We start from the raw sequence: 25551 nt of genomic DNA on the forward strand, positions 1-25551 counted from the left end.
CTGCTCTCTGCACAAATTTTGGAATCTGGTCCAAGTGGGAGCATCATTACTTACACTCAAATCTCTTTTACACTGCGATTAACACGCTGTGATACCTGCTCATTGCCTCCCATTAGTCCGTGTACCACTTGAGCAGTCAGATTTGGTATGAACAGCAGCCTGGTCTTCTGATTTTGAAATGCTAATACATTTCATAACATCAACATTAAACACCACTGTGGCCTTTTTTTAAGGAAAAGAACCAGTACAATTTATGAGGCAATTGGAAAAGAGGTCTGGAAAAATACTGAAAAGTTTGTCACAAAAACCTACCTCCTTTTTAACTTGTATTTCTTTGAATTTGAATAGAGAACTATTTACTGTGAAAATAATGAAAAAAATACTGCAGAAATTTCTGTTTAAAACCAAAGATGAATAAAAAGGAAAGCATTGGAGTCTTCATATCCTAAAATAGGAATAGAAAACGAGCTTTAGGTATAAATGCCTCAAAATAAGGATAAAGGTGAAATTTTGTTATGCACTTTGGATATAGAAGTGCTCTTTCTTTTCCCTTATGATAAAGGTGTATCTATAGACTGCATATACAGGGAAAGTCTGATCTGATATGCACTCTGACAGTCTTGATCACAAATAAGCAATATACTTATCAAATAATGCAGACTTCTCAGATGATGCCCCATCTTTGCACTTCGAGTCAGACAACATGATGACTGACTTAATCTTTTTATTTTTATATCTAAACGACTTATCATTGTGTCCTCAAAGAAAAGTGCATTGCTGTTAACGAATAAAAACAGAGGAGTTAGGCAGGGGTAATAAAATCCATTTATGTTATAAATTTTATAAATTATAGTTACATTTAGATGAAAGAGGAAAAAAAGTAATTAGAAAACGCAGTATGCCTAACAGAAATTGTTTGCAAAGGATGTCAATTAACTGAAAAATGTTATGACAGAGTCTACGGGTCACTGCTAAATCACTTCAAGTTTGAAGATTTGATAAATGATAAAAATTTGATTATTATGAGCTTTGATTGTAACTTCAATAGTGAATGGCACAGCTACTCCATTATAAATCCATCAAACCTTCAGAGCTGGTGCTGGGACAAAAACCAAACCATTTGTGGTCCAAAACCACATTAAAAATAAGTGTCAAAGTGTGGTCAGTGTTGTCCATTGTCCAGTATCCATTGTCCAGGCTGTTGCTGGACTACTACATCCAGTTCTAGACACAGCAGTAGAAAAGAGCATTGAACATGCTGGAAAGAATCCAACAGAGGGTCACCAAGAGGATCAAAGGATTTTCTTATAACAAGAGACTGAGAGAAATGAAACTGAGAGACTCAGGGAGATCTCATCAATGTCTAGAAATATCTGAAGGGAGGATGCAAAGAGAAGGAGGATCCCTTTGAGCATTAAGAAGCTTTTCTTTATTGAGCTGGTGACAGAGTGATAGAGCACTGGCACAGGTTGTCCTAAAAGGTTGTGGGATCTCATCCTTGGAGATCTTCCAAAGCCTCCTGGATATGGTCCTGTGCACCCTGCTATGGGTATCCCTGCTGGAACTGGGATTGGGCCAGATGGACCCAGAGGTGATTAACACAGTGGTGTCAAAATCTTAGCTAGGGATTCCAAGCACTATTTAATATCAGGACTATTTTATTGATAAAAGTAGCAATAAAACATACATGGGTGAAGGATAAAAATTTTTCACTTCTCTGACATTTCCAGTCAACCCTGAGACTTATGCCTGAAAGCGAGTGCAGGTGACATCTAACTTGGGGCTGAAATCCTGAATAATGATGTAATTTCTTTATACTTGATATTTAAAAATGATTCCAGAGATTAAGGCTGTTTTTGTTTTGTTTTGCCCTTTTATTTATTTATCTTCTTTTTCCTCTTGCTATTTACCCCAGGGATTTTATAATGAAGACCTTCATTTCTGATGAATACTTTAGAAAATTCAGTCAGTTCTTTAAACAAATCTGTAAGGTTCACAAGAATCCTGTGAGACAGTGGTTTAAAAAGGGTGGAAATGCTGAATCTCTGAGAAAGATTTATTTACAGATAAGGAAAGAAACCTTTTGATATCTCAGTTTGTTCTCTGCCTCTTCTTCCTGTTACAGCTGTGATAGAATTAATTTATTTTGAGTCAAGATATAGTCTATAGCTGTAGTCAAAATTAAACTGAGTTCAGGCAGGTTTGGATTTCAGATTTCTTCATAAAAAATATAAAGTGAAAGTCTTTTGCCACAGTCATTTAGACCTAATTGTAACACTTGTGTATACTCCTAAAAGGGATGTAATATTAGATAACTGTATAGACTTCTATAATATATATGTCTATTCTGGAGTTAAAATAAGAGAATAAGAGAATAAAGTCAGAGAAAACATCAGAGAAATCAAGGTTCTGATATTCTAAGCTCTTAATATTCTAGTTCAGAAGGAACAATAAATGTTTAGGAATTCCTAAACAAATAGTTCTTTTCTAAAGAAAAAGACTGAAAACCATTAAAGCATTTTACTTAGACATTGCAGAAATATTTCATTTTTATGGCATCACTGTGATTGTTTTGGATAATCTCTACTTCCATCAGTTTGATGGAAATGTAATGCATACTTTACAACACAAAATAAATTTACCTGTGATATGTATCATACATTATAGTGCACAATAAAATCTATGTCATATTATTTTGGTCTAAAGTAAATAAACTAAAAAAAGATAGGCTGACATTTCTGTCATGATGAGATTTTTTTTTCCCTTGAAAAAAATGAAGTCAAAGTCAGTACATACTAAAAGTGTATCCGTTTAAAAGGAAGGAAGGAAGGGAGGAAGGGAAAGAAGGAAGAAAAGGAAGAAGGGAGGAAGGGAGGGAGGGAGGGAGGGAGGAAGGAAGGAAGGAAGGAAGGAAAGAATTTTAATCTTTTTTAATTTTTAATTCAGGCATTTAAAATGCAGTTTGCAAATGCTTTTGTATAGTTCGTACTGTGAATGAATTTGTTCTCTACTCCTTTACTTTTCTCATTTTCTTGCTGAAAGTACTATTACCAGTGACACATTTTGGAGTACTGATGACTACTTCTACAGTGGACTATGAACATGCTAGTTACTGCACAAACATTAAACTAAACTGTAGTTCTTAATTCAGATCTTTGAAGATCTTTTCTTGCCATGTAGTTTTATGGATTTATTTCAGGTAGAGAAAATTATATTTCTTTGAAAAATAGTCTTTTTACTTTGAAAAATTGTCTTTCTTGCTAGTAGTTACCCTAATTACTTTCTGTGTGAATTGTATATTTAAAATGTTTGCATTTATACCTTATTGTTGTAGGAAACAGATGGTAATCATGTCCTGATTTTTCACTCTTATATTTAGAATGTCAATTCCCATGACAACTTCTGATGTGCTATTAGTGAACATCCTGCTGTCTCACATTCTATAGTTGACAAGAGCCTACACATGTAAAGATGGAAGTTCTGTTGGCACAGTCAGTTCAGAAAATGTTCTAGCGTGATTAGCAAAACTAAATTTAATTTTAGGAAAATGGATAACCACCACCAAAGTTAAGAGAACTTCCCACATTACATTCTGACATGGAGTTTAGGCCATCCACAGGAGGAGTTCAGGCTCACACTCCATCATCAGAGATAAATGAGATTCTATTTCTGCCATCCTTTTTAATAGTCCATACAAGAGAATATTAATGTCTGTTTGAGGAATGGAGTTCCAATAAAAATAATTACCTTGCTTCCCATCCTCAACCTACAGTAAAAACATTCAGAAGAGTAAAATTCATTGCAGACTGTCCAGAAATCACTTTTATTTCCCCCCCCAAATTTAAGCTAGCTTAGCTAATAAAAAAATACAAAGATTAAAAAAAATTCACACATATTCTTTTTTATATGCTCACTAATTCATAAGTCATTTTAAAATCACGTTGTTTTCTTTCTGCATTTTGCCTTTGTAACTATCTTCCACTCAGTGCAGAACTTTTTTAGCTGAAGGATGCTAAGATGAGCTTGTTTCTTTTACCAGATATCTAGCCAACTAAATAATATCTCTAGAAACCTTTGCAATATTTTTATACCCTGACTGCTATCCTCAGTGTTGTCCAGCTCAATTTCATTCACAACTTCCATTAACATTGTTTACTTCCTTTTCAGATCATTAATTAAAAACACCAAATATGATAGATGCCAGTGTTTAGCACATCAGATGAGGCCCTAATTTTCTCTGCTCTTGAGCATCTCACAGTCAAAAAGACTTTCAGATCCTCTGATCATTTCACTGTCTGCTCTTTGGCCCAAAGGTTTCTATTCTGTGTCCTTACAAAAAATCCCAGCATTCCAGAATAACCTTCCAGCACCTAAGCAGACTACAGAAGTATCTAACAATATTTTCCAAAGGACATCTGCTTTAGTGTCAGTGTTATCCTAGAAATCGTGCCAACTAAAGGATATAAGATGGGGGAGATCTAGCCAAATGAGCACAGTCTTCCTATGTGCTCTGAATACTCATTATTCTTGTATGCCAAGTGACTGTATCGATTCTTCAATTTCTAAAACTTGCAATGTAACTTCAAACAGGATAAAAATGGTTCCCTTTTCTCCATCCATTCCAATATAGGCATTCAAGTTAAAGCGAGTCATAGGCAAACCTGGATACAGTGCTACAAGCAGGGCCTCATCAGAGTAGAGGAAAATAATCATCTCCCTTTTTTGCCAACAAAATTTCTTTTGATGCCTCTCAGGATATCATTGGATTTCTGGGATGCAAGCATACATTGACAGCTCACGTCAAGCTTTTCATCAACCAGTGTTGATCAGCAACCTAAGTCCTTGTCCTCATGGCTGAACACTTGTCCATTTCTCAACCAGTCTGTACTGATTTTTGGGATTGCCTCTATGCATGTGTAGCACCTTGCACTTTGCCTTGCATGCTGTTCATGTGGGTTCACATTGAAGGGACGGACTCTTTGGCAGGATCTGTTGCAACAAGACAAGGGGAAATGGTTTCAAACTAAGTGGGGAGATTTAGATTGGAGATAAGGAAACAGCTTTTTGCAGAAAGGGTGGTGAAACACTGGCATAGGTTGCCCACACAGGTGGTGAATGTCCCATTCTGAAGATACTCAAGGTCAGTCTGGAGAAGGCTCTGAGCAACCTGATCTAGCAGTGCCTCTGCTCATTGCAAAACAGTTGGACTAGATGGCCTTTAAGCATCCCTTCCAACAATTTTATGATTCTATGATTAAATGACATTAGAGCCTTCCTGAAGAAAATACACTTGCTCATGAAAAATGTGTCATAAATTCTTAGCACATACTACTCCAGAAGAGCTTGAAGAGAAGGCAAGTCTAATGCTTGAGTGTTCTTACTAATATAATGATGCAGTACATAGTAATGAGATGGAGAACAGGAATGTCTTCTTAGTCATTTGATCCCTGAAAGAAACAACATGGCTCTTTCAGTCCATGTCAGGATGGATTAATTTCTCCATTCATTTCCTTTCCGGAAGGAAAAGTTCTTCATTACTTTTTTCTTTTCTGTAGCTGAGTGTACTGTGGGAAAGTTTTGCTACTCTGCTTTAGACTGGTCAACCCCCTTGCCACAAGCAAGTATACCTTCCAGTAGGTCAGGTTGCTGAAAGGCCCCTCTGAATTGGCACTGAGCACTTTCAGGGATCGGGGCACCCACAAAATCACAGAATCGCAGAATGGCCAGGGTTGGAAGGGACCTCAAGGATCATGAATCTCCAACCCCCCTGCCACATGCAGGGCCACCAGCCTCCACATTTAATGCTAGACCAGACTGCCCAGAGCGCCATCCAACCTGGCCTTGAACACCTTCAGGGATGAATGGGGCATCCACAACCTCTCTGGGCAGCCTGTTCCAGTACCTCACCACTCTCTCTGTAAAGAATTTACCCCTGATGTCCAACCTAAATCTCCCTTCTCTCAACTTAAAAACATTTCCCCCCGTTCCCTTCGCCCACATCTCTGGGCAACATATTCCAATGTCTCACCACCATCACAGTGAAGAATTTCTTCCAAATATCCATTCAGAATTTACACTCCTTATTTTAAAACCATTATCCTTTGTCCTGTCACTCCATGCCTTTGCAAAATGTCCCTTCCCAGCTTTCTAGTAGGCTCCCCTTAAGTACTGGAAAACTGCTGTAATATTTCCTTGGAGTCTTCTCCAGGTTAAACAAGTTTAGGAGTCTAAACCTGCTCCAGCTCTCTCATCATCCTTGGGACCCTTATCTGGACTCACACTAACAGTGCCATGTCTTTCTTATGCTGTGGGAGCCAGAGCTGAATCAAATATTCTGGGTGGGATCTCGACTACCCTTGAATTCTCTTATTGCAGCCCAGTATATCATTGGCCTTCTGAGTTGCGAGCACATATTGCCAGATCATGTTGAACTCTTTCATCAACCCACATTTCCAAGTCCTTTTCCTCAGGATTGCTCTCTATCTATTTATCATCCAGCCTGTATTGATGTTTGGAATTACCCTGACCCAGACTCGGGACCTTGTGCTTGGCCTTGTTGAATATGGTTTTCATGGGTCCACCTCTAGAGCATGTCAAGGTCCATCTGGATGGAGTCCTTTCCCTCAGCAAACTTGCTGAAGATGCATTCAATTCCCCTGCCCGTATCATATAGTATCAGTCCCAATAAGAATTCTGAAGGACTTAACTTGCCACTGGATCTGAGACATTGACTGTCACTGTTTAGATGTAGACATCCAGCCAATTCCTCATCCATCAAATAGTCCATTCATCAAATTCATGTCTTTCCAATTTAGAGATAAGAACATTGTGTAGGACTATATTGAAAACTCTGCCCATGTCAAGGTAGATGACATCAACTTCTCTTCACTTTTTCACCAGTTCTGTCACTCTGTAGTAAAGGACACCAAGTTACTGAGGGATTGTTTGCTTTTTTTGAAGTCATATTGTGCTTTAGGAAACATTGGTATGTCCCCTTCATGTCATCCTCATCAAAACCTTTTGGAAAGCATTCCTGATAAATGCAAACAGTCATAGATCTGTCTTCCAGTTACCACTCTACTTATGCATGGATTCCTGATAGACATGGATGCTCTGAGAGTTCAAATTGGGACAGGAAACCCACTTATCCCAAAAGAACATGCTGAATATGAATATGCACGATCATTTAAAATGAAATTAAGTTGTTCTTTAAGAAACAATCTTGTTGTCATCTACAGTTACTGTAGGAAATACTGGGTGTGATTATTAAAACAGGTATTAGACATACGGAGTAACTGTTCTATAATAAACATGGTGTGGTTACTGACACAATTAAGCACATATGAACTTTCATGAGGGTCCTGTTTCTTCATAGTGGCTGATATTATGCTAACTTTTGGATTCTGGAGAATTGACAACACATCAGTGTTTTAGTTTTGCAGAGCAGTAAGTTCACCAAGTCAAGGATTTTGGCTTCTTGTGCTGCCTTACCAGTGAGTAGCCTAGAGGTGCACATTGACTTGGAGCACAAGCCTTATGAGGAGCAGCTGAGGGAACTGGAATTATTCAGTCTGGAGAAGAGGAAGCTAAGGGGAGACCTTATCACTCTCTACAACTACATGTAAGGAGGTTATGGCGAGGTGGTGGTCAGTCACTGTTCTGGGAAGAAGTGTAAAAGGCTTTATTAGTGTCTTGGCAGATTATGTTTACAAGTGGTTCAACACCACTATGGGAGGGACTGTACCTATGGGCAGGGACACCCCACACTAGACCAGGCTACCCCACATCCCATCCAATCCAGACTTGAACCTCTCCAGGGATGGGGCATCTATAAAACTTCTATGGGCAACATGTTCCAGTGCCTCATTACTCTCATAGAGAAGGATTTCCTCTTTATACCTAATCAAAATCTGCCCTATATATAATTTAATTAGGTATGGCTTTGCTTTTTGTATATTATGTTGTGGTATAACCTGGCAGGCAGCTCAGTGTCACACAGCTCTTTGGTCATTTCCTCAGTGGGATGGGGGTGAGAATTCTGAAAAAAAATAACTGAGCCTGTGGGTTTAGATAAAAGCAGTTTATTAGGACAGAAAAGGATGAGAACATAATAATAATTATGTATACAAAATGAGTGATGCACAGTGTAATTTCTTACCATTCACTGACCAATCTCAAATTAGTTCTCAAGCATCAGCTGCCCTGTTAAAGCCAACTCTTCCCCAGTTTTGTTGTTCACAATGATGTCATATGGTGTGGGAGGACTTTTTGGCCATTAGCTGTCCTGGTTCTGTCATCTCCCAGCTTCTTGTGCACCTTCAACTGCCTCATTTGCAGAGCAGTATGAGAAGCTGAAAAGTTCTTGCCTTAATGGAAGCACTGCCTAGTAACAATGAAAATACCAGTGTGCTATCAACATTATTCTCATCCTAAATCCAAAGCACTGTCACAGTGAAGAAAATTGCCACTATCCCAATTAACACCAGAAAACATATTCTTTACAAAATGGTCTATAAAGCTTTCAATGAAAACTTCCTGAAAACACCTCACAGCTAGAACTTACAAACTCACAGGGAAGAGCACCATTACTTACTTAAAATATATTGAATTTTTAAGCATCATTGTATTTAATTTACTGGTTTTGAAATAAAAACAAACTTTCTTATTCAGAATGCGTATTTTTATATTATATCATAGAAAGTGACAGGAGGCTTATGCTAAAATGATAAGATAGTCAATACTGAAATTAAATATCATTTCAACAAATTACTTCAATCATGCTGAATTGATTCTTAAGAAGATTAGAAGCAGCTTTTTTGTTTGGCCAGTATTTTTGAGATTATTGAAATGTTTCTTGTCCTTAAATGGAGAAAAATAAAAATCAAAACTGTTCATAGAAAAGGAAAATAATTTTATATCTAGTATGATGTCATGGTAAGTAATATTCCATTATACTGACAGCATCTGTCTTGTATTTATAAAGCCACCAAATATGCTGTGAATCCTTCTGTGTCTGAGTTTTATGAAGCCTGAATACAGTGTTCGTAAATCCTGTTTGAAGAGCTTACATTTTGAATAGACAATATGACAACCCAAATAAATTGATGGTTCTCCATGATCATATGGATAGATAAGAACAGAGTCATAAATACAGTCATCTGTTTTTCATGTCCCTTGGAAAGCTTTAGCTGTTGGGTCATACACTCCATATCACTTTGCAGTAGTCTGTGCTTAAAGAAGGCAGTTACAGCAAGATTTAGGAAAGAGTAGGTATTTTTCTTAAATGAATCACTGAGAATTTTTGCCACATGCCATGCCTTTGCTGCCTTATAGCTCTCTGATAACTCTTCAAGTCTAGTCAAAATTAGCTGGTTGCTTTGCTCGTGCAGTCATTTCTTTGCAGAAATCTTCCACTGACATGGTCAATTGGTTCTTCATGGGGTGCAACAGACCAACCTTACAGAATCATAGAATGGTTTGAGTTGGAAGGGACCTTAAGATCATCTAGTTCCAACAGTCCTGATGTTGGCAGGGACATCTCCCTCTAAACCAGGTTGCTCAAAGCCCCATCCAGCCTTCTGCCAAAGGAAGAAAGGAAAAAACTTCTTGTATGTAAAAGCTAATTGCATATAATAGGACAGATTTTCATTAAGAGGGGGTAGTGAGTAGATACTACTTATGTTTTGCCATGATTAATTTCAGGTGTAGCAGTCAGAGAGACTTCTAACATCACCATTTGGGAGACAATACTACACATTCCTTACCTCTCAGGAAGATCATCTTGATAATCAGTGAACATGTTGTCTTTCATAAATATCTTCAATTACTCCCACAAGTATTTTCAAAATTATACCTACTTCAATTTTTTTTGGTATTTCTGACAAAGTTCATCTTGTTGGTGCCAATAAGAGGAAAAAAACAAAACAAAACAAAACAAAACAACAAACCATCCTGAAAGTTTATATCTTCTTTCCTCTATATTGATTGCAAAATATATACTGAGAATTTTAAGTTGACAACTTCTTTTTTTTCCTGTGGTTCAGATCCAGAATAAAATATTATTCTGTGCTTTACTCTTCACTATTAAAATTTTGGAAATATTTCTCTGTGATTGATAGGCTTATTTCTAGCTAATGAATAGTATAATGCATGCCTTCAATTTCTTGAGGCTGCTATTCTTTGACTTTCTGAATTTTTACTGTGAACTTCATGTCTTGAAGCAATTTTACATACTAAATCTTCCATAAAGGCTGGTTCAATTGATGTCTCTTATAAACCCCAAAATCATCTGATAACAATATGTACATGCAGCAAACTATTATAGATAAGCCAACAAGGAAAAAAAGCCATTCTGTATTCCATAAAGAATACATAAAGCATACTTTTAAAGATTATTTTTAGGTTTAAAACCTTGCTTTTTTTGCTGGGCAACATAGTTAAGATCTTAACAGTTTATGTTCAGATGGTTCAATTGGCTCAGTTGCTGGGCAACTGGAACTAACTAGTTGCTGGGAAGTTGAACCAACAGATTGCTATAGTTAAACTATGGATTGGGAGATTTGCCTCAGTTTGCAACAAATTTACAACTCAGAAGCAGGGATAAGTATTGCTGATGCTGATGTAATCAATGGTTTTTATTTTATTTTTTTTGATTGCTTGTTTATTTAAAACATGTAGAAACATGTGAGAGCAATTTTTGAACGTGGATTAAGACCAGACATTCAGGTATGCAACATACAGGATTCAGGCTGGTATAAGAACACAATTGCGCACTGTTGCCATGAGTACAGTAACGAAATCTTCCAAAAAGTCACCAATATCTAGCAGCTCTGATTATGCCACAAACTTTCTAGATGAGATGGACACCAGTAAAAGCTATGCTACCCCAGCAGAAACATTCACAACATATGGGTGCCACTTTCCCAACACTGAAATAGAGATGCAATTTGGTGGTGGAGGAGTATAAACTGACCGTACGTCAGTTCTAGCTTTTGTTGTTTGTGGAAGCTTTTTCTGATGAATTGGAATTAGACAAATAGAAGTAAATCAATCCTTCCCTTCTGTTCAATTTTTTTCTTACAAATTTTCATTGAGTTTATAGTATAAACAGAATAGCTTCATGGCAAGATTGCCAGGTTGTAGGCAACTTCTGTCACAGGGAACTCACAGAAGTGAGTTCCAGCATAGGGCTCCTGAATTAATTTTCACTTAGAAGTGAAACTAAAAAATTGCTCTTCTCAGCACAAATCCATGCATTGGCCAGCCATATGTGCAAGCCCAGAAATTTTTCTCCTTGACTCCTAGAACTTGCTATAGACAGGGAACTACCCTGGTGGTGAAAATTTGTTCTTCCTGTGCCAGTGTGGGCAATTTTCTACTATGGAAAAAAAATTATATTCCAAGAATCAAATATCTATGAGAAACCCAGTTCCACACAAAAAGGAGATGCTCTCCCAGTGTGAACCTCATCTCATCCTCGAGGAAATGATACACTATACTTTCCCTAGTTTTCCACTCCCTGTGCTATATGTGCACCTTTGTACACGTACAAGTTTTCCACTGAAAGATCGCTCAGAAGAAATTAATTGTAATGTGTAATGTGTAAGGCAAAGGAATTTAGTAGAAAATTATTCCTTTATCCATCAAGAAGTGTTCATTGTCCCCGAAGTATTGCTCAAATTAAACATACATAACTCATCAAACCCCTAGAAAACAGGGGAATTCACTATGAATAATTAAAGAAGTAGTGTTTAATCAGAAATGATCATGACAAGATCTCCACTGGTGTATTTGCACGAATATCTTGAAGAAAAAAATATGGCTTTCTTGTTTCCATCAAATGTCTCTTGAGTTCAGGCAGCTATAGTTTTCCCAGTTGGAAAACCCACTCATTTGCAGATTCAGAGTGCCGGGATGCTCTTGTTCCAAATGTTAAGAAAGTCTCACTTTTGTAGTTCTGCATGTTTTCTCTCATTTTTGGTGAGGCACTGCTTTCTGTATGGTTTCACAAAACCTCCCTGTTCTGATAAATGATGAGATGATAGCATTTGTGTAATGGAAAAGGCATGAAAAGAATGTGTTTTATGAACTGTTGAGGTTGTCTAGCCTGGAGAAGAGAAGGCTCCAGGGAGATGTGAAAGTGACCTTTCAGTATCTAATTCCTTCCTGCTCAATTGATTCTATGCTTATAGTTGTATATAGTAGTAGCAATACCTACTACTTTTTCATTACTATAATTAAGCCTGTTCTTAGCTTTATAGCAAGCTTTGGGGTAACAGTTTTGGATGTTTGTAACACTTTCAAAGAGTTCAGTGTTTGGAATACTGAAGAGATAAAGCTCTGTAAGTCAGGAATTTTTCATTGACAATTTATTGATAGAAAATGAAGTTTTCAGAATTTCTATTTCTTTGAGATATATTATGAATTGTGTTTTTTTTTCCTCAAACATCCATGCTCTGCAGCAAAACTTGATACAACTTTTCTCTGTTAGGGGAAGCAAAAACATTTAATTTTGATCCAAACTGACCTAAATAGGAATAACTTTAAGCAAAGTAATAGCTCTAAATAAACTCTATTTCTTGTCAAACTGTCAAGTTGTACTTTAGATGGCCTCAGGGTCTGTGGAAGGTCTTCGTGACTGACCCCTATTTTTCCTCTAGATTATCTTTGGAGGCTGTAATAAGTCTTTCATGAGACTCCATGTTTTTGAACTCCAGCTAACTCCTTCAGTGTCTCATGGGAATCACTTGATACTGATACACCACGGGAAATTTTTGCCCTATGAGCATGGCACATGAGAAAGCACTGAGCGTCTGATTTACAACTCCCAAGAAGCACTGCTACAAGAGAGTTTAAAAATCCACACACAATTTGCAAAGTAATGGATTTTCCATCAGACCTTGTCACAGCTGGGAGGAAAATGAAAATTGGCGCTTATCACATAGGGAGAGCTGCATTTGAGTTGCCAGCCTCAAGATCTCAGTGATTCATTTGTGATGTGACATGAAGTTTTTACAGTATTTCCTTTCTTCCACTCTTTGTCTCTTTTGGTTATTCAGATGATCTTTGAAGTTGAGATAGAGTCTTTTGTGTTCATATACAGTCTGGAAACTAATACAGGCTCTGAATTCCAAAAGCAATAGAATAATTGAATCATAGAATCACCAAGATCAGAAAAAGCCTCTAAGATCATCCAGTCCAATAGAAGCAATTTCCTATATGGGCATGTTGAGTGATCCAATGTCCAAAGTCACAAAAACAGATGAAGACAGTGAGAGTTCAAATCTTGTTTTATGATTCTCACTACTTTGCATATATTTTCACTATTGTCTTATATGCTGTTTTCTATGCTGGAAAAGTATTTTTCCTCGCAGAGTCTTCTATCTGCACACAAACAGAACCAAAAGATCAGCAGTTCATTGCAAAGGCATTACTCTAACGTGCTCATTCAGTCTTTTTAACATATTGACTGTGTTTGTGTGGAATAGTACTCAGAAGTTGATAGTACTTTGGAGAAGACAGAGTTTCTGTCTCTCATTCCTTCTGATTTAAATTAGACAAGAAGCAGATTTAGAAAGCCAGATGGAGGAGCACACGGAACCAGGAAGACAGTCTTGGGATCACTTATTTAAACCTACTTTTTAAGCACTGTGGTTTTTCCACAGGCCTGATAAAGAAGAAACTTTCTATGGTGAGATAGAATAAAGAATAGGCATATCTATCTACAAATATTTATTACCTGCTTATCCCACAGAAGAATAGCTTGAAAGGAAATATCAAAAATTTCCTGTTGAGTTTCTTAACGTTTAATTAAAAAAATACAGACATACAGTTGGTTCATCTGTGATCTCGTGGTCTCTGTAAATGTTTTGTCATTCACTCTCCCGAGTCACCAGAATAAATTCTTTCATGGCAGGAAAACTTTTACTTCCAATGTAATTCAAATGTTGTTGCTGTTCAGATTTCATTATGAACAAAGTTGTGTTGTTATTAGATATTTTTTTGTTTTGTTTACATTCCAAAAAATTACACCTAAGAATATATCCTTAACATTTGTTTTTAGATCTTTTGAAGTAAGCTCCAGAGCAACTGACCACATTAAGTCAAATTAAGAGAATCAGAAATCAATGTCTAATTTATATATACTTTGCTATAGATATTCTAAACAGATACTCACATTTATTGAGATAACTAACAGTTTTTGTTTTCAACAGAGAAGATTGCTAAATAAAAGTCAGGTTTCTTAGGAAATTTTGTTGATTTTGGCTTGAAAAATGGATGAATAAATTGAAGAGTTGTTATTTTCTTAAGATGGATACACAGATCCCTGTGCAGATACATTGTGTACTCTTTAAAATATTTGCTGTTCCCAAAGAAATAAAAGCTACTGCATATTTTAAAATACTCATAAACATTTCTGTTTGCATGTAGGAAACTATGGTGAAAGTGGAATGGAAGCATTCAAAGACATGGCGGCCAAGGAAGGGATCTGCATTGCACATTCCTACAAGATCTATAGCAATGCTGGTGAGCAGAGCTTTGACAAGTTACTGCGGAAGCTTCGGAGCCACCTGCCCAAGGCAAGAGTGGTTGCCTGTTTCTGTGAAGGCATGACTGTGAGAGGGCTCTTAATGGCTATGAGGCGCCTGGGACTTGCTGGAGAATTTTTGCTGCTGGGAAGGTGAGTAATGCTACACAATTATAGCCCATCTCATCAGAGAAGGGCAAAATAAAAGACAGTCCAGTTATGCGTATGTAAAGCCCACACTCATGATCTCTTCTAGACACGCGCTGGCAGAAAGTAATGTCAGCTGTGTTGCAGTGGCACATATTGTACAAAGAAACGCTTTATTGCCATGACGTCCATGCAAACATAAATCTGGCCAGTTCTAATAAGATCATTATGAGAGGGAAACCAGACACACAATCATTTGGTTTGTATCATTCCCTTTATTTATAGCAGTTTAAAATGCATAATGTATGTATGCAACCTCATTCAAGTAGTGTTAAGAACTGCTGATGTGGCTTCTGGATAAATGTGAAATAGGTGCCTCCAAAAAGAAGAGGTTCATATTTATCACCTTTTCTTCTTTTTCTTCAGCCAATGCACTGATCTGTCCCTACTGAGCTAAAGGCAACAAATAGGTGAAACTTCTTACATGGGTTTCAGTGGTACCAGCAGTTCTTTCTCTGATGTCTATGGGGAGAAAGGAAAATGCTCAGATATGTTCACCCAGTAGGAAAAGTCCATGTAATTGTCAGTGAAGTAGAAGATCTTAATGTCCACCTAGTGGGACCTTACCACAAAATTACCACATATTCTGAATAAACAATTGGACCTCAAATGAGGTAAGAAAAATGGTATTTTGACCACAAAGTGAAGCATACCAGGAGCTAGCTAAAGTTGCCTGCTGCTCTTCAGGTGCATTATTACAAGGATGGTCTGACGCTGTTCCAAGTATGAACACAGAACAGGAACAGGAATAAAACAGTATCTGTGAAACAAGATATCCTGATGAGATCCTCAGGGCAGCACGTAAGGAGTGCAGCTTTCCTCAACAGGCTTGAAAGCTGGAGTGTTAAGACTACTACCTCTATATTTTCTCCTTGGCACAAGCATTGGATTTTTTTTTATTATTTTTTATTTTTTTTGCCAAATTGAGATGCATTTCTTACTTATTTCTCTGTCCTATGGCACTATGGCTGCTTTCCCTTGCAAATGCACTTTCTCTGAAGTCTCTTCCATGGAAATCTTGTTCCCTTTTCTTTCCTTTTTGGCCTGACATCCAAAGAAACATCTGTTCTCAGGGTGAGATTCACCCAAGTATATTTTTATGTCTACAGTTTAGACATATTCATTTGGACTAATCACATCTGTAGTTAATGAAGAAAAATCGGACCTTCTTAATTCCATTATTTGTAATGTGGACATTTAAGCTGTCAACTTACAAGAAAACTTGTCATAGACAGGATGTTATGTAAGAGCAGGTAGAAACACAACAAGGAGAAACGGAAGAGGATAAACCAGGAAAGGACAGATTTAGATGAGACTAGTGCTGTGGGTGAATGCAGTAGTTAACATGCCTTTTTCTGTGTTTGTACAAATCCGAACTTGAGAAATTGAGAAGATATTGTAAAATAAATGAGGGAATGAAATTTTGCAGACCTTAAATATGCTCTAAATTCATTTTTGGTATTTCCACTGCTTCAGGGAAAAATAAATCTGCCAGAACTCTTCCATCTAGAATATCTTGCACTGTGTCTTTGACAAGAATGTGGAAGCTAAACATAGTATAAGTGTTCAGATTTCTTCCATGGGGATAAAATAAGCAGGTGAGAAAATATTTTCAGTGTACAATCATGCAATCCCTTTGAGGGATTTTTGAGGAGCCTGCAATAGCCTCACCTGAATTCTGTTGCCTCTGACACAGCTGCCTGCTACCCATTCATTTATCTGAGTTTTCTTCTTCAGGCATCGGATTGTAGCCCAAGAAACAATCATATTATAGCTATTAATTAAATGCCCTCTAATTAGCAACATTAATTCAGATCCTTCCTTGTCACTCAAATTAAAACAAAGGTTTGTTTTCTAGAGCTGCAATAAAAGACTGAGGAAGTGAAAAGCTGTTTTACCTCCTATATCCAAAGTATCCTTAGCCAGAGCTACTGAAGACTAGAGAATGACTTAGTTTGGAAAAGAAGCTCTGTGGATTCCCTTTACTTGGCATCCTTGTGACTCAGTGGCCCTCAGATTGAGCAATAGCAGTCTCCAGCTATGTCCTGCAGCAGATGGAAGCAGTAGAGTTGCTGGTCAAAGATGTTTGGAGAATCCTTTTCTTTCTCTAATATGAACAACAGAAGGCTAAAATAAGAACTCCGTAAGTTAGGGCTTGAGGACTGTAGAGAGAGATGATGCAAATATTTGCACTGAAAATAAATTAGTCTACCTTATTTTCTTCTCACTGTTTTAAATTCATTTCTTACAGTCCAATTTCACAGTTACAGAAACAGATGTAAGCAAGCTCTAATTTGGACAGAGGGAAGCCCAAGGAATGTTTGGAACAAGGACTTCATTTTGCCCTTGCAGAAATGCTGTATATTCCCCGAGATGATTTGTTTGCATATATGTTCAAATTCGTATGTGATGTTGTCAGGCAGTAATCAGAGAATTTCCTTGTGAGTCCATGGGCAAGTGAGCACATCTTCTATTTATGTCAGTAAGAGATGCATATGTCTCTGAGAAGAAATACAGGTCCTATACACCTGAAAATCTAACATCAGAAAATAAACACAGCTGTATGAGATCAGATCATAGGTCCACCAAACCAATGTATGGCTTCTGGAAATGGCTACTAGCAAATGAATGGCAGAAAGTGACAACAAGCCAGGATGGAGTGAAGTTCACCCAGTGGATTCGTAAATTTTCGACAAATCTGAGGGTCAAAAATCTAAGTCAAAGGTAATGTCTCAGTAAAGAAAGCCATGTGCATGCAATGCAGTGCTGTTAGTAAAACAGAAGTTCAGATAAAAATTTTAGTCATAGAATCGTAGAATCCTAGAATGGCCTGGGTTGAAAAGGATCTCAAAGATCATCTGATTTCATATGTCATTGCATTTCTATGTCTTTGGACTTCCTCTGTGACTTTTTTTTTTTGTGGCTGCTTGAGATAGTGAGCATCTCAAGATAGAGCCTCTATTTTACTACACACCTATGTTGCCTTTCACACTCCAATGACCCAATTTCTTTTAGTCATTTGTTATGTGCCGTAAAGAGACAGTACTTCAATGTGGCTCAGTAGGCATTCTTGCTCAGTAGGAAACAAAAATTATTGGTTGGCGTTGGAAACAAATCTGTCCTTCTTCTCATGAAATAACTAATCACATACTGCATTGCAATCATCTGTCCAATTAAATTATTTACTTCTGGAAGAATCTGATGTAAGACTGATGTTGACAATCTAGAAAAGGTAGTTTTTACAGCCAAAAGTGTTGTACAGAATTGTGCCATATAAAATGGCACTGGCCTGAATGTCATTCTGCAAATCAGGATCAGTCTGCCTAATTCATGCTTGTTCCATTTTTGGATGTATCTAATTAAAATCTTTCAAAGAGAAAAATCCCATAGACTCCTCAGGCAACTGTGCTTAATTACTCCTTAAATTTTTACTAATCTCTGACATTATTTTCATGGAATCATGGAAGCACAGAATCATTAAGGTTGGAAAGACCACAAAGATCATCTAGTCTGACCATCAGTCCATGCTTGTGACCACTCTATATCATGTCATTCCAGGGCTGATGACTCTATCACTACCCTATGCAATCTGTTCTAATACCTCACCACTCTTTCTGAAAAGAAGTAAAGAAATTTTTAAACTTTTTTTTTTTTTAAATCCAATTAGTTCTTATTCTATCCATGTGAACAAAGGAAGCAGTTATTTTCCTGACTTTCTAAGACTACTATTTATATGTACAAAGACTTATGCTTATTCTTAATCTGCTTTGAAAAGTTTTCTTATGAAAGGAAAACACATTTCACAGTATGGGATGAGACTTCTACTCTATCAGTAGAAATCAGACATGGGGGAAAAAACAGAGATAAAGAGGAGACAAAGAACTCTAAAGCACTTTAAAAGGTTTTATTCTCATGGGCAAAAAGATAAATTAATGAGGTGACTTCCTGAGTCTAAAAAAAGATGGTGAGGTGATCTCAAAGACAGTTTCACATTGACAGTAGACCTTTATATGCAGTCTTGTGTGAAGTCTAGTCACTGGCTTTGTTGGGAAACTGTACCCATTCGTGGGTGCACTTCTGTGCACAAGCCCATGCTTCTGTTTTTAACTTTGATTTTAAAGACCTGCTCTATGCAAAAACATTAAAACTCAGAAAGGGGAAAATCTAAGGGTGAATCACTGAGAGTTGCTCTTTCCAAATATGTCTTCTATGAATGATAGGAAATGTTCACTGAGTTTTCTGAAGTGAGCCCATTTTGAGGATGAAAGATCCTCTTTCAAGTCTAAGAAAAGAAACTAAAAATAATCCTGGAACAATTGAAACATTTTCTGTTTAAGCCTGAGAAATGATTAGAAGCTTTCTTCTCAAAAATAGGAAATCAAGGGATGAACGTAAATTCAGAGCTTAAATTCCAGAGTGGTTATTCCACTCTTTGGTGTTGGTTACGTGATAAAACTAACCATTTAAAACATTAAATCTAAAGCTGAAACTGTGTTCCAGGATATATTCCTAGAAAAATTTAAAGATATTCTGAACATGATGAAAGCTATTACTGTCCTTCAGATTTTCTGATCTGTAGAAGAGCTATAGATTTTGGAATAATGAGATTAAGTGAGCCTAAAATGATCTCCATTAAATGCTTGGTACATCTTTGTTCAAACAACAAAAAAGATTGTGTTTGTTGAGGGGCACTGATTAGGGTTTAAAATTTATTTACTTTAGAATCGCTCTTCTTTATATTCTGTTGGTATGGCTGATGTTTTTTCTTTTTTTGTTGTTGTTGGTAGCAGTGGTGTTTTTTGCTTTGTTTTGTTTGTTTTTCTTTTTTTCCTTTTATTTTTTTTCCCCCGATTTATCTGCATCATCCCAGAATCTGCACCCAGGAACAGCTCATTGTATATATACACAGACCACAATCTGGTACCCAAAGGTGTCCATGAGAGGAGAAAACTCGGTGTTTGGTAGCTCCATGTTATCATCTCATGATCTGTTCCAAATCACATGGTCCAGGAACATTCTGTTCTCCCAGCAAATCTGCCATCATTTCTATTCAAGTCTTAATTTCTTTGTCCCTCAGAAATTCTTTGTATAGATAAACAGGAGAAGAGTGTGTGGCAGATAAAGAAAAGGACGTCGCCAGAAGGGTATTCATTCAGTTGTTTCATCTTTACAGTTATTGTTATATAAATTACATATTTCAGTTACAAGGGTAAAGTAAGAATTACAAAGGCAGAGAGAGGCTTTCTGTAAGTCTACATTTGAAACGACGTAGGAGTACTTAAAATACTCTAAAGACCTGTATACAAAAATACGACCCACGTGGCAGAGATTTATGTAGAGGAACTCATCTTGATAATACTACTGAGTGACTATGGAAGAATTTTACTAGAAGTAATGAAAGCTTCTGATTTGTGAACTGGTGGTGTAATTCATTTTTCTATCACTCCATTACATACAATGACAAAGTGGCACACAAAGCAATGCATTTCCCCCTCACTATGGCTGAACTGATAGTTTTTAGTGGAGCTGTTGTGTCTCCAGAGGTTAAGGCTGAAGGCGACTGATAACGTGGATGAAATACCAAAATTCCCTAATCATCATTCTGGTAGAATTCAGTTCACTGCAGCCTTGAAAAGACACTGTAAATCTTGGCAAGAAAGATACTGCTTTCAGGAAGAGTAGATAAAAGGGCCATGAACTGTTTCAAGAAAAAAGACTCAACCCATACTATGTTGATCCTTTTACTTTAATTACAAACACTATAATAACAGTGTAGATTAAATAAACAGTATTTTGATTAAGAAGCCAAATATAATAAAATGAAATCTATACTTACTATGGGATCATATAGTTCAACTTTTATTCACATTGACTTGTATCAATGAAGGACATGGAGACTAGTTGAATTGTTATAAGAAAGTTATCTTTCTCTTAGAAAATGCATAATGATTAATGCATTTTAACTAGTAAGCTGTTTGATATGCACAAATCAAGGTCAGTCTTGGATGCTGACACATTTAAAACATGATTGCCTGAACTGATTTTTAATATATCCCTACCAGTGGACACCAAAAGGAAAACCATTCCTTGTATTTCTTGTATTCTAAACCAAAATTATTATTATTTTGTTGTTGTTCTAAATATTTTCTAAAATCTCATGGGTTAAAAGGGTTCAGGGGTTGACTAAACTGATTTGCTTTCCATAGCGAAATATGTGCTTCACTTGGAAGCTGTCTGGGTAATAGAAGTGCACGTTACCTCCCAAAACCTGATTTTAACTGACCATTTCTTTCGTGATGAAAATTAAATTTTAATACACTGTCAGATCAATATCTAGAGGAGGATGACTACCACAAAACACAGGGCTTAATGTTAGCCAAAGAGATAATAAAGATCTGAGGGGGATTACCCAGAAGAAAAATACTAAAATTTGTTACTCAGTGACTTGGTGTGAGCACAGATATTTATACAAACAACTAGAAATTCCTGTATGAATGTCCAGAAGCAAAAAGACTGACTGCAGGAAGTTTGTCTGGTTTTACCAATAGCTAATTATTTGAAATATACTTAGATAATAATGAAGACATTGCTGCTGTAGTTGTCATCTTTTACTTAAAAGTTTTAGGAATTTTTATCTATTTTTTTTTCTTTTTTCTTTTCTCATGTTTAACATGAGGGATGCTGCAAAAGTAATGCTTTCTATTTTGCTATGTTGGCCCACTATATCAGAGGCAGATGTTGGTGGCATGGCAGTAACTGCTGAATTTTCCCACCAGTATTCCATTGCATTTTGTTGCTGTGTGACAGATGGCAGCAGAGGGGCAGTCTGAAACATCTGATATGGAAAGGTGTGTGAAGGAAAAGCATAGAATTGTATTCCTCCAAGCAGAAAAAATTGCACCTGTTGATGTTCATTGACACTTGCCGAACATTTATGGAGACCAAACACTGGTTGCAAGCACAGTTAGGTGGTGAGTGGTGTATTTCAGCAGTGGCGACAGTGACAATGGGTCACCTCCATGAAAGACAAGCCACGTTTCTGACAACTGTGCAGATATTTACAAGCATGGCATGCGGGCTCTCGTTCAGCGCTGGCAAAAAATGTATAGGTAACAATGTTGACTATGTTGGAAAAGGGTGTTTAGCAGCTGAGAATTTGCTCTATCAAACAGGGTTATTGTGCTCTTTGTATCTGTTATAGTTTCCACGGAAATAAGTAGGAAGCATTACTTTTGGAGCAAACTATATACTATATAATAGTATTTTGTAGCAATGGTAAGAAAATAGCTTAATTGCTTATGCAGCAATTGCTCTATCAGGAATCTAATTACTACTTGCTCCTCAGTAACTCTTTGTCATGGGGGAATCTCCCAGTAGAAGGGCTTAGGTAAAGGTAATTAGAGTTTTCTAGTAATCTTCCTGATAATCCATGCTCCATTGGACTTCCTGTGCCAGTTTCACCTGGCAGCCACAAGTTCAGTAGCAGTTTGCTATTCCATTGCGGCTGTGCTTTTGTAGCTGGACTATTAATTCCTCTTTCTCATTTGAAAACAACAGGGCTAAAGAAGCCCTGGGAACCACAGCAGCAGATAGCCAGGATCTTGAGTTTTGTTCAGCTACAATCATTGAGTCAGAAAATCCAGACAGCTGTATATCCCTAGAAATACAGACAGTTTCTGACTCACCAGTGGAAACTATTTTATTTTTTCCTGATCACTATTCTAAAGTTCCCAGGAATCCTGTCATGATCGGGATAATCATAGAATCATAGAATCCTTAGAGTTGGAAGGCACCTCTGAGGACTATCTAGTCCAACTCCCCTCCAATGAACAGGGACACCAACAGCTCAGTCAGTTGCCCAGCATCTGATCCAGCCTCGCCTTGAAAGTCTCCACGAATGGAGCATCAATCACATCTCTGGGCAACCTGTTCCAGTGCCTCATCACTTTCACTGCAAAGGATTTTTTTCCTTATATGTAACCAAAATCTACCCTCTGTGAGCTTGAAGCCATTTTCCCTTGAATGTTAATTTTCTCAATGAGAGAAGGTCATCATAAGCTCAGGATGTTTCCTAGAAAAAGTTCTAGCTCTGAGGTGGGCTTTCTCTGACCTTTGAGTCATATGTATGAGAGAAAAAGGCCTATCTCTCTTCAGAATAAGAGTTACAAATTTGCATCACAATTTCATTATTAATTCAAATCGGTTTATATCTGCACACTTACAATACTGATGGAGAGGAGTAGGATTGATCTCACTTAGACAATGGAAGGACACAGGTTGGTACACAGGGTTAACCAGATCTTAGGTAATGAATTGTCTTCTGCTGTTTCCAGAAAATTGAATTTGGGATTAATACAGCCAAACAACAATTACATGCTGAGAATTAGGGAAGATAACCCTTGACATTTACCCCTTTCTCCTGCTATCTCTCTTTATCAAGATGGTGTTTGGGATCCTTTGGGGAAGACAGAGGTATCACTGACCTTCAAGTGAATGGACAGATGGTTCCTCAGATACAGATTTAAAGAACATCTGCTCTTTAACAATGGGGTCTATCATGGCAGTCTAGTCAAGAGTAAGAACTTAGTCATAGAATCATAGAATCATAGAATCACCAAGGTTGGAAAAGACCTACAAAATCATTCAGTCCAACCATCACGTTCAAAAAAGAAAATTTTTTGTTAAACAATTCCATCTGGGCTTTAGCTGTGCCAGCCAGGGCACTGTAAGCAGAATCAACAGTCTCTAACACAATACACTTATAGCAATGAGAACTTAATATCAGAAGAAAGTGGGTGACCTTTTAAAATTTATTCCAAACTTTTGTAGATTATCTGCAAGGATATTATTTGAACTACTCTCTTCTGGAAGTGAATTTTATAAAAGTAGTCCAAGTTATCTCATCTCTTTTTCATTTGTATAATCTGTATCAGTGGTCAAGTACAAGGAAATTTGATCTGAAGTGTTGAAAAGAACTCATGTTTTATTGAACAACAACAACAACAAGATTAAATTTCATTAATGAAATTGTAATGTAATTGTTTTTGAAACTTCGTTATCAACAATTTTCCTTGAAAATATACAATTTGAAAAAAAATAATAGATTTAGTTTTGATAGAAAATAACTTTATAGGAAAAGTTCACAGCTCCAATAATCTGTGTTATTAAAAGTGCTGCAAGAAGAAAAATCCTTCAGGACTCAAAAAGCTTCCAAGAATTATGCAGATTAAATTATTTGAATATGAGAATTAAAAAACTTCAGAGCTAGAAAATTTTATCTTTATACTCGAGGAGGTATTTTTGATTGCTTTGTTTTGTTGTTTTGTGGGGATTGCCTTCATTTCTTGTGATTTGATTCATTTCATTATGGCTGTATCATGTTGGGAATGTAGTTCAAATCCCTATCCTAATGAGCTTTCACATCATAGCAGCTGTAAGCAATATCAGTTAACTTTCTTTTTTTTAAGTGTGAGGTTTTTGTTTTGTTTGTTATTGTTGATTTTTTTCACCCTAGAGAGAAATTCATTTCATATGAACTCCTAAACTTTTTCTGTGCCAAATCTTGAGGCATGGTTGTAAGTAATGTTTATGAATCTAGTTTCTGTCAATGAGTATTTCAGGGAGATAAGTAAATTCTGCAAAGTGCTTTTTGCCATGGCAGGCCATTACAGCTGGGGTATGCTTCCTACTGACAACTAATCCTCCTTGAAATCTGTATGTGCTTCTCATAATACAGCTGGCTTTCTGAGCTGCAAGGACACATCACTGACTCATGTTCTGTTGCCATCCACCAGTACCCCCAGGTCTTTCTTGGCAGGGTTGTGCTCAGTCCTTTCATCCCCCAGCTTGTGTTATTGAGGGTTGCCTCGATCCAGGTGCAAGACCTTGCACTTGGATTACTTGAACCTGATGAGGTTCTCCTGGCCCCCCTGCTCAAGAGTGTCTGTGTCCCTCTGGAAGTCATCCCATCCCTCTGGTGTGTTAACTACACCCCACAGCTTAGTGACATCATCGAATCCGACCCCCCTGCTAAAGCAGGTACCTGCTTTACAATAGTTTGCATAGGTAGGCATCCAGACAGGTCTTGAATATCTCTATAGCAGGAGACCCCACAAGAACATCAACTATCATGCTTCCTCATTATATTATTTATTTGGATTATTCTCCTACCTTTGAGTACCTTTTTCTGATTCTTTTTGTTAGTATCTGATTTTATGTCTGAGGAGTTCACACGGCCTGTGCTTGTACCACCCCAGACTCCCAGTTTGTGTCTGAGAATCCTAAGTCCTAAAGTTATATTAATAATTGATACTGCACTCTGTTTCACTGATTCTGTCTTAGCCTTTTGCTCTTTCACGTGCTTAAAAAACATGGAAAATTTGAGCATTCAGGAGGAAATGATAAATCAGTCAACTGAATGAGAGACCCCTCTCAGCTACTCATCACATAAATGCAAAACTCAGAGCCACCTGCAAATCGTACAGCACAATTTGTCTGTTATTTCAGAATTAACATCTTAACTGGCTATCTTGTTATTAGATCTCAGAAAAGATCCCCCAACATTCTTTAGTATTTAACTAAGATACAGTAAAAGGTTTTCTAAATTGAATTTTGTATCCTACTGGATATGGTTATCAGATAAATCAATTGAATTGAAATAAGTATCTTAATAAAGTCTTTTCTTCTGCATTTAAAGCAAGTTATGTACTTTGGTTAGCACTGATTGAGGAAATTTCTCTGGATCCTTGAATTATTTTCATCTAGAATTAAACGTTTCCCAAACTAACACTTTATTTCCCCTCCCTTAGTGCCTCACT

At 37.1% G+C, this 25551-nt stretch overlaps 1 protein-coding gene across 6 annotated transcripts in view; it reads left to right on the forward strand.

Moving 5' to 3' along the window:
- GRM5 (glutamate metabotropic receptor 5) overlaps positions 1 to 25551 on the forward strand; it is a 249549-nt gene that overhangs the window by 101540 nt on the left and 122458 nt on the right. For all 6 annotated transcript variants that reach the window (XM_090134072.1, XM_090134071.1, XM_031612458.2 and 3 more), the window contains one exon: positions 14431 to 14680. In XM_090134072.1, the coding sequence (XP_089990198.1) occupies positions 14431 to 14680 (250 nt within the window). The remainder of the gene's footprint in view (positions 1 to 14430; positions 14681 to 25551) is intronic.

This window comes from Phasianus colchicus, chromosome 1 (assembly GCF_987193195.1).
Source record: "Phasianus colchicus chromosome 1, bPhaCol1.hap1.1, whole genome shotgun sequence".
Taxonomy (NCBI): Eukaryota; Metazoa; Chordata; class Aves; order Galliformes; family Phasianidae; genus Phasianus; species Phasianus colchicus.